Below are 10,396 nucleotides of genomic sequence, written 5' to 3' on the forward strand. Positions count from 1 at the left end.
AATTCAGTCAAGTGTTCGTCCCATTTTTTATGGTTTTTCTCTATATACGCAGCTATCATTGTCTCTAGTGTTTTGTTTACTCGTTCTGTTGGGTTGCATTGAGGTGTGTATGGTGCCGTTAGTCTCTGTTCTATGCCGTATTTCGCTAGTGTCTCTTTAAAGTGTTTGCTTGTAAATATTTTCGCATTGTCACTCAACAGTGTTTTGATTCCGCCGTGTCTCATGAGGATGCATTCTTTTAGTGCATTTGCAACTGTTTTCGATGTTGCGGTCCGTAATGGTTTTATTTCCGACCATTTTGTGAATTTATCATGGAAGACTATTATCCACTGGAATCCTTTGGTGGATCTGGGCAGTGGTCCTATGAGGTCAGTCGTTACTACTTCCCAGGGTTCTCCTGCGTTCTTGATGTGCATTAGTCCTGGTTTTTTTTTCCTGTGAGGTTTTATGTTTTTGACAGATCTGGCATTTGTTTATGTATGTGGCTACGTCTCTGAACGATCCTGGCCAGTAGTATCGTTGTGCTACCTTATTAAATGTCTTGTATATTCCTAGGTGTCCTGCATTTGGCTCATCGTGATTTTGTGCTAGGACTCTGTGTTTATCTGTGTTTTTTACGCATAGCTTCCATTCTGTCGCTGGGTCTAGTTTTCCCCCATATTTTGGGTTGCTTATTCTCCTGTAGAGTTTTCCTTCTTCAATCCGGTAGTCTTGGTCTGTTTCGGGGTTGTTCTTTATTTTGCTGAATTTTTGTGTGTACCAGTCTCTGTCTTCGATCGTTGTTGTACAAACTGGGTTCCTTGACAGTTCGTCGGCTATTACGTTTTGTTTCCCTGGTCTGTACACTATATCAAAGTTATACTGTTGTAGCTCCAATGCCCATCTTGCTAACCTGCCTGATGGATTTTTCAGGGTGTTTAACCACCTAAGAGCTTGGTGATCTGTTATCACCGTGAAGTGGTATCCTTCTAGGAACGGTCTCATTTTCCTTATTCCCCATATAACTGCGAGGCATTCCTTTTCTGTAGTTGTGTATCTGGTTTCCGGTGGTTGTAATGTTCGGCTCGCGTACATTACTATCTTATGTTCTCCTTCGTTTTCTTGCATAAGTACTGCTCCCAGGCCTGTGTCGCTCGCGTCTGTCTGTAGTACGAATGGTTTGGAAAAGTCTGCTCGTGTCAGTATTGGATTTTCCATTAATAAGGTTTTTATTCTCTCGAATTGTTTTTGCTGTTCTTCTCCCCAATCGAATTTTGTGTCTTTCTTTAATAATTTTACCAACGGTGCTGTCAACTCTGCATATTTCGGTATGGACTTCCTATACCATGAAGTCATTCCGATGAATCGTCTGACGTCTTTGGTGTTACTAGGGGCTTTTAGTTCCTTAATTGCCTGGATTTTTCCCTCGTTCATTTTTAGTCCTTCTTTTGTAACTATGTGACCAAGATATTCTACTTGGTGTTTGCAGAACTCGCATTTTTCTTTATTAATTCTTAGGCCTGCTTCTCGAATTCTTCGGAATATTTCCTTTACATGTAATATGTGCTCTTCGAACGTCTTACTACATACTATTATGTCGTCTAAGTACACATATGCGTTTGGTTCTAGTTCTGGGCCTATTACCCTGTCTAGTAGTCTTTGAAATGTTGCGCCGCTCGAGTGTAGTCCAAAAGGCATTACTTTGAATTGGAATAGTCCTTTTCCCGGGACTGTGAATGCTGTGAGTGGTTTGCTTGCGTCGTCTAGTTTGACGTTCCAATACCCGTTCTTTAGGTCGAATTTGGAGAAGTATTTTCCCTTATTCAATTTCTCAAGTGTATTATCTATCTGGGGTAGTGGGTACGCGTCTTTTTCCGTGATTTCGTTCAGTTTTCTGAAGTCTATACAAAATCGATATTCACCGTTGTCTTTCTTTGCCATGACTATCGGTGAACTGTATGGACTGTCTGATCTTTCTATGATTCCTTCTGCTAACATTTTGTTCACGTGTTCGTTTATTTTCTCTTGCATTTTCGGATTTCTCGGATAGTATTTTTGTTTAATGGGTTCTTTGTGTTTTAATTTTATTTTATGTTTTATCCAGTTGTTTCCTTTTGGGCTTTTATCGGCCTTTTCAAATTCTTCTTGTAATACGTTTTGTAGTTCTTTGTATTGTTTTGTTGTTAGGTTCGTCTCTGTGTCGACCTTGGTTTCTGTTTTTTCTATGTTTGTTTGTTCGCATGTTGTCTCGGTCCAGTTTATTGCGAGTCCTAGTCTGGATAGGAGGTCCATGCCTATGATCATTACCGTCGTCGATGGTAGGTAGATTACTTGGTGTGTTATGGGCCGTCCTTTTATGTCTATTTCCACGTTTAGAGCTGCTTTTGTTTCTATTTTTGATCCGTCTGCCAATTTGATTGTGTTTGTTTTATTTATTGTTCCTTTTACCCTGTCTTTGATGGTGTCCATTATTTCTTTGTTGATGTATGAGTTGGTTGAGCCCGTGTCTATCAATGCTCTGAAAGGTTTTCCGTATATTTTCACGTCTATGAATATTCTATTGTCCTTCTTGTCTTTGGTTTTTGTTGTGTAATTTTCTGTTTTTCCTTTTTCTTTTGCATTGCAACAATCTCGGGTCAGTTTTCCTAGCAGTCCACATCGGGTGCAGAAGATCACTTGCTTCGCTTGGCATTCTCGCCTTGTGTGGTTTCTTCTTCCGCACTTGTAGCAGCATGTCTCTGGATCGTAGTTAGCATGGATTTTTTTTCCTTCTGTCTTGTGTTCCTCCGGTCCTTGGTATTTCGTATAATTGTTGGTATTTCCTGCTCGATTTTCTCTTCTTGTGTATCCGGATCTTCTATATGTGTCCCTGTATCGGTCTACATTTATTCTCTCGTAATCCCCTGTCAGTTGTATTAGTTCCGCCATTGTATTGAAGTCCTTCCTCTTTATGTAGTATTGGTAGTTTGGTTTCATGTTGTCATAAATCCTTTCTAACTGTTCGGTTGGAGTTAATTTCCCGTACCTCCGTATCAGTGTTTGTATCTCGGTTAGGTAGTTTACGAATTTTTCTTGCATTCGTTGTCTTCTGTTGATGATTGTTTCTAATAGATTCCTTTCATAATTACTTGGGTAATAGTAAAGTTTGAAGGCGTTTGTGAAGTCGTCCCAGTTTTCCCAATGTTGTTTATTATTTCGGTACCACTGTGATGCTTTTCCGTGAAGACATCTCGGTATTACTTGTACTATTTTGTTTTTATTGACCACTAGGGTCTCGGCCAGTTCTTCCACTCTTTCTAGGAATTCTACGGCGTCCCCTGTCGTGTCAAATTGTATTTTCCATCGAGATATTGCTTTGTCGAATTCTTTTATTTCGCTTTCGCTCGACATGTTACTCTCTTGAGATGTTTCGTCCTCGGTCTTGATTATCTGTGACAACTGTTTGCGTAGTTCCTCTACTGTACTTGTGGTTGGGACTTCGATATTCCTGGTTTCTAATTCTTCGGTCAGTTCTTGTTTGTTAAGTTTGTATATCCAAGCTGTGGGCATGTTTTTGTTCTTGTTCGTTTGTTAGTAATTACTATCTACTTTATTTATACTATCTTGGGTTTTTATTGTATTTTCTTACTCGGCTTACTAAGTACTATATCTTGTTAAAAAAATCTTGTTCCTAGCTATCTGTTTAACTTATTTCTACTATTTTAGAGTTTATTCTACTGTCTACGTTTCTTCTGTTTCCAATTCGCGGACTGTATTATTTATTTTTATTTATTAGCGCCTACGCGCTGCTAACGGTTTGCCTTTGGGGCGCTCCCGGTCCCTAATTCTTCCCCTCTGAATTTTCGAGCGCTTTTGTTTATCTCGACGGGATGTCTATCCTTTTTCTTTAAGAATAGGTATCCTGTGTGCGGGTATCAATTTCCTATTCGCGTGGTTACTTTATTTTTAATACTCCCGGCCGGATATTTACCCTTATGACCAACCCTGAACAACCGGTGAAGCTAGTCGTCCCCTTCGGGGCGGCTAGTGTCTCCAGTGTCTGCGAGTTCCCACTCAGTATCGGCACCCCGATTACGATCAGGCCGAGCTTCCTGAGTGGTCACTAGCTGACTTTGTTGACAGGGTTTTTTCCAGCGTCCACAGGTACCACCTGGTGTCGACCCTCGATTACGATCAGGCCGAGCTCCCCAGATAGTCGCGAGTGGACCACTTGGAGGGTTTATATCCGTTTCTAAGTAGTGCCACGAAAAATCTACGGTATTTAAGCGTGCTATGCTTTCTAGATGGTTCGCCCTATACCGGTGACACCACTGCGTACGTTCAGTGCGTGCCTATTTATTTTATACGGGTTACAGACGTGGCGCGATCTAGCTTTCCGCGTCGCGAAACCCCAAACGGATGGGTTTTTTGGTTGGGCGCCAAATGTAACGTAGTGGAAGGCGCCTGGGCCTCAGCGCGTCTTCACTACCTACATTAAAATAGGGTTCGAACCTATATTCGAGGTTTTCCCTACTTTGTGGGGAGATTAGAAATTAAACATTGGTAACACGGACAATAACTATGTTTTATTCCCTTAACAACTAACGTACATATTCTATCCTTATCTGCTACCGCACCGGCTCTGAGGGAGCCGGGGAGATTTTCCCCTGGCAGCGGGCAACACTGCCAGGTTTGATGCGCGAGCTGTCAGCCGCCGTCGGCTGCTTACGCGGTACGCGGGGAGTGCGCGGAAGGCACCTACGAGGGGACGAGGGGGAGTGGCGGACGGTGATGCTACGCAAGCCTGGCTTCTGAAGCCGAGGTATGACTAGCACCCCCAGTGCCCACGAGAACTGTCTGGTATCGACCCACGATTAAGATCAGGCCGAGCGCCCCAGACAGTCACGAGTGGACTGGCTGTCTGTGGACGGGCTCAGCTATTTATAGCCGGCTGCAGGCAGGCAAGCCGGCGCGGTGACGGTGGTGTGCTAGGCACGCGCGGGGCGTACGCGCGGCGCGGGTAGCGGGGCAGTGAAGCTTCTCGAAGTTTCTCGCAGCGATGACGCGCGGCTCGTCCCGTCGGCCGCCTCGTTACGTCATCGTTGCAACCATACAGGGAAACTGTTTCCTAAAAAGGTACGCAACCGAAACACGTCATCTAGATTGTACATAAAGTTGCTCTACGGGTGATTCTTTTTTTAAAAATAGAGATAGCGAGCAAACGAGCAGGTTAAGTGATTACCGCCGCCCATGAACATTTGCAGCACCAGAGTAACCGCCGATGCGTTGCGGGCCTTTTAGGAATTTGTTGGTCCGCCCCTTGAATAACCCCATGTTGTAATTTAGTGGGAACACCGCCGATGGGAGTTGGTTCCACAGTTTGCATGTGCGTGGAAAGAACGATCTGGCACAGCGGACGGTCGAAGTGCACCAGACACCCAGTTGGTGAGGGTGAAATTACCTACTTACGGTGGCGCGCGGTGCGGTTGTAGAAGAATGAGGGTGGAATGAGGTCAAAAAGCTCTTCAGACACGACAGCAAGGATTCTAGGTAGCAGGTAGGCGGATCCGAGATAGCATCCTGTCACTATGCAGATATGGTATCACGATGGTGATGAGCTATTATATTGTACCTAGTACCTATTGTGGTCGTCATGGTTTTAGCTCATCGTCATCACGTTTGTCTAGCTCGTCACGCTTGCTCTTCGGTAAGACGTTCGTGCACGTGAGCCTGGCTTCAATGTACAGTTTTTTTAGGGATTTCATTTATCCATACTAATATTATAAATGCGAAAGTGTGTCTGTCTGTCTATCTGTCTCTCTGTCTGATAGCTTTTCACGGTCCATCCGCTGAACCGATTTGGACGAAATTTGGTACAGAGATAGCTTGCACTCCGGGGAAGGACATAGGCTACTTTTTATCCCGGATAATCCAAAGGGTTCCTACGGTATGTTTTAAAAAACCTGTATCCACGAACGAAGTCGCGGGCTTTATCTAGTATAATATAAAGGCTGGGTATAACTAGTAGTTAAAATACCTACCTACTAAAAATTATAATATTTTATGACCAGATAACGAAATTTCAAAAGGCCAATACCCTTCTCATTCTGAGAGACGACCCGTGCTCTGTAGTGAGCCGGCGGTAGGTTGATCATGATGATGCAACAATCTTTTAAATATGTTTTAGTTAAATTTTCTACCCTTTTCTTATCAACCCTGAATAAACTTATCAAAAAGTGATAGCATTACAAAATTTAAAGAAGCAGATTAAGTAGTTTAGTGCAAGTGGGCCATAGTGGTTAAAGGGATAAATAATAAAATTATCATAAATTTTTCAGTTTAAATATATGGAAAACTATACTGTAGTATAACTATAAACTGTAGTGGAAATCATTAAATTTATTTGTGTGAGAATCATTTGATTTACATTTAGAAATAATATTATGTATTGTCCTCACATTTCGGTTGAAGAGGCAAGATGTTAAAAAGTCGAGAATAATTAAAAAATCGCTTAATTCATAACAATTATAGTTAAAAGAAATAATTAGACACGTGTAACTAGTTACTCCCGTTTTCGAAAATCATGTCAAGAGGACTAAATTACTCGGGTCACAGGGAAAGTCGCGAAATTATTACCTACCTACCTACATAATAATATAATAAGTACCTAGTAATTATTTTGCAAGTAAAATTGCCAATATTATGCATCTAGCGTCCCGCCCCGGCTTCACACGGGTGCAATGTAGATAGTAATGTGGTGTCAGTGTGGTTATTTTGTTATACATTCAAAAGAATAAGACAGCATTTTCGATGAAAGCTCTCAGTCGGCTCAATTTCTTCCGACATCTTGAACAATTATCGTCATGTTTCAACAAATTAACACAAAACAACTAAACTAAAATAATTATGTATAAGCATTTCAGAAATCCGTTGTGTAGTTTAAAAGATCTGTAGATACATTACATAGGCACAGACGGCGGGAAGCGACTTTGTTTTATATTATGTAGAGATTAAGAAGAATCTTTTTTTCTAACAAGAAACTACCGATAATGGTCACGTCATGGAATGCACCCGATATCACTAGTACGCGGCGTTTCTGACGCGCGGGTTTTGTTCACGTTCGCGAATTTCGCCGGGGTCGGGAGCGATACGTTCGCTACGTCCGTAGGGGTCGCGAACTGCGGCCGACTGGCGCCAAGCCACCCCTCGTTCAACAGTTAGCACCCTCCTATACTTTACACCCCCATAAGTATCAATATGAATGTATCGGCACACCAACGTAATTATTATTCTGCTGGTGTTTTGTGGGCACTTATTTTTGCTTTCCAAACTACAACTCACTAAATTAGTACCATTGGTAATATCTTCATCATCATGATCAACCCATCGCCGGCACACTACTGAGCACAGGTCTCCTCTCAGAATGAGAAGGATTTAGGCCATAGTCTTCCACACTGCCTTAGTGTGAATTGGTAGACTTCACACACCTTTGAGAACATTATGAAGAACTCTCAGGCTTGCAGGTTTCCTCACAATGTTTACCTTCACTGTTAAAGCAAGTGATAATTAATTTCTAAAACACAGTATAAGTAACTCCACACAACAGACACATGTTAAAGTGCGGAAGCCCAAAGTGAAGAAAGCAGTAACATGGAATAGTTAGAGGTGCATGCCCACAATCATGCATTGATGTTATCATAATAAGAGCAATACAAAATAAAAAATTTATTAGTTCATCCATACTCACACAGAATTCAACCTCAAGGGTATGCATGTACAAGGTTTTGCATGAAAACAAAATCGCAAAATGTTGGCGGGGGACAGGAGAGAACGCTTTGTTGTGATTGGTGGACTCAAAAGTCAGGTAATCAAGACAATGTGTGGAATGAGGGTACTGAACGGATGTGGGCCGACTTTAATGCTAAGCAATTGCCCAAGCTCGGCGATCGGGGGTGTCCTATTAGGTGTTTATAGGTGGTGGTGGTCTTCTTCTTCGCTCTGGGCTGGTTTCCGCACTTAAACATTTCCGTCTGTTGTGCGTGAGGTGGTGGTGGTGTGTCCATATCTAAATATATAAAAGGAAAAGGTGACTAACTGACTGACTGATCTATCAACGCACAGCTCAAACCACTTACATACAGTTGACAATAGCAATGAAACCGATTTCATTGGAGTAAATTTTGCATCAATAGTTAATTATGTTAATAATTATATTAATTCGGTTAGTAGACTATGGTCAAACCCTTCTGATTCTGAAAGGAGACCCATGCTCAATAGTAAGCTGGCACTGAGTGAATGGTGATGATGATTTTATGCTGTTAAATCAATTGAAACATTCTCTAATGAAATTATCTCAAGCATGAAATTATTTGCAACTAGTTATGCTAGCGACTTTGTCCACATAGACTACATAAATCCTTTCTTAGCAGATGCCTCATAATAGCTATCAGCATGCCAACATTCAGCCCGATCCATCCAGTAGTTTAACCTCAGTCAGTCAGTCAATCACCTGTGGACACTGTTAACAGCTGTTAGTTCAAGAATCTGATCCTCACTTGTAATCAAAAAACACTTTCATTAATGCTAGTTTCATTTGAGGAGCCTGATCTTAAGTGACTACCGCCACCCATGAACATTTGCAGTACCCGCCAATGTGTTGCCAGCCTTTTTAGGAATTGGTTGGTCCCCCCTTTGAATAACCCCATGTTGTAATCCAGTTATTACTTATTTGTTAGATAATAATTAATTTAGGGGATTTTCCATTACACAGAATAAAGGTGCTACCGTTCTTAATTACTTACTGTATTCCTGTTGTCTTTTATAGTAAATAATTTAGTGTGCGTATTCATAATAATTCTTCTTCCATCATTTAATTTGCGGGTAGTGGGACTCTTAGCTTTTTTGCTGAAGCAGTTTGTTTCATGATTATAAAGTATAAGATTTGTCTACGCCAATGTGTAGCCAGCCTTTTTAGGAATTGGTTGGTCCCCCCTTTGAATAACCCCATGTTGTAATCCAGTTATAACTTATTTGTTAGATAATAATTAATTTAGGGGATTTTCCATAAAACAGAATAAAGGTGCTACCGTTCTTAATTACTTACTGTATTCCTGTTGTCTTTTATAGTAAATAATTTAGTGTGCGTATTCATAATTCTTCTTCCATCATTTAATTTGAGGGTAGTGGGACTCTTAGCTTTTTTGCTGAAGCAGTTTGTTTCATGATTATAAAGTATAAGATTTGTCTAAATATCAAGAAAGATAAATGAAATAGTTTTAGATAAAATATCTTTATGCAAATTATTGAACAATCAGGAAATGAAGACCTCGATGTTCAGTCAGGCGTAAGAATTATTTTAAGACTCATTATCTCAACGATGTTGACATTTGTAACAATTATATAATTAATTTTGCCACATACCGGCTATAATCCCATCCATCTGGAGCAAAGCAGCCTCCAACAACTTCGCGGGGTCCGATTCCGAAGTTGGGTTGTTGTCGCCATCAACCTGCGTCGATTTTCCCATCACAATTACACAAATACCGTTTTATGAATTATTTTCCACTAAAAAGCAAGCGCTAAGAAATAATTAAACCGTGAAAAAGATAAAGAACTACGAAATCAAAAAGTTTAGGTTAACAAATTACAAAACCCCAAAAACTTTTCTGACAGCCAAACTTGAAAAGTGACAGCTGCAGGCTGCTAGATAACAGATAAAAGCAACAGGCGGGACCATAGAGTAAAGAGCCACCCCGAGACCTACCTAAAGTCACAGGGGTAACTTTAGAAAGGTGTCAAACATTGGAACTAAGAAAATAATGATATCACAATCCATACTATTATAAATGTGAAACTGTGTCTGTTTGCTAGCTTTTCAACTGTTCAACCGATTTTGACGAAATTTGGTACAAAGATAGCTTGCATCCCGGGGAAGGACATGGGCTACTTTAGGAAAAATGAAGTTCCCACAGGATTTTTAAAAACCTAAATCCACGCGGACGAAGTCGCGGGCATCATCTAGTGATATATAAAGCAAATATTATGTCAGTAATAAGTTCCGAGTACCACAGCCAGGTACGCTCACACAAGTCACATACTGGCTCCACCTGACACTATCAGCAGTGCCTCAATCAAGATGCTTCAATAACAGATCTTCACTAGTGGGCTGTCCAGCCTTAATAGAAGTCAGTGGAGACATTAGTAAGTAGTCCCACAGAAATGGTTTAGACCATGTTTAAACACGTTTATAAAAAAACCCTTTGAAAAATATAATCGTCGTCCTCCTTGTCGGTTAGAAATACGTGCATCCGCCAAATCTATCCCACCATCGGCCACAGGATACTTTCGTAATCGGGTTGCGGCTCTTTGATCCGTCCGTAGTCCGTACACACCTTTTTTTATGAAGTTTTCCTTCTGTAGTACTATTTTGTGACTGGAT

The 10,396-nt window shown here is 41.1% G+C and overlaps 1 protein-coding gene across 1 annotated transcript in view; it reads right to left on the reverse strand.

Annotated features, from left to right (window-relative positions):
* Positions 1 to 9,614, reverse strand: part of LOC138402460 (uncharacterized) — a 44,676-nt gene extending 35,062 nt beyond the window's left edge. Inside the window, exon 1 of the mRNA XM_069499142.1 lies at positions 9,379 to 9,614. Coding sequence (XP_069355243.1) covers positions 9,379 to 9,484 — 106 coding nt within the window. The 5' untranslated portion in view covers positions 9,485 to 9,614. The remainder of the gene's footprint in view (positions 1 to 9,378) is intronic.
* Between the last annotated feature and the right edge of the window lie 782 nt (positions 9,615 to 10,396).

Source organism: Maniola hyperantus, chromosome 6 (assembly GCF_902806685.2).
Source record: "Maniola hyperantus chromosome 6, iAphHyp1.2, whole genome shotgun sequence".
Lineage (NCBI taxonomy): Eukaryota > Metazoa > Arthropoda > Insecta > Lepidoptera > Nymphalidae > Maniola > Maniola hyperantus.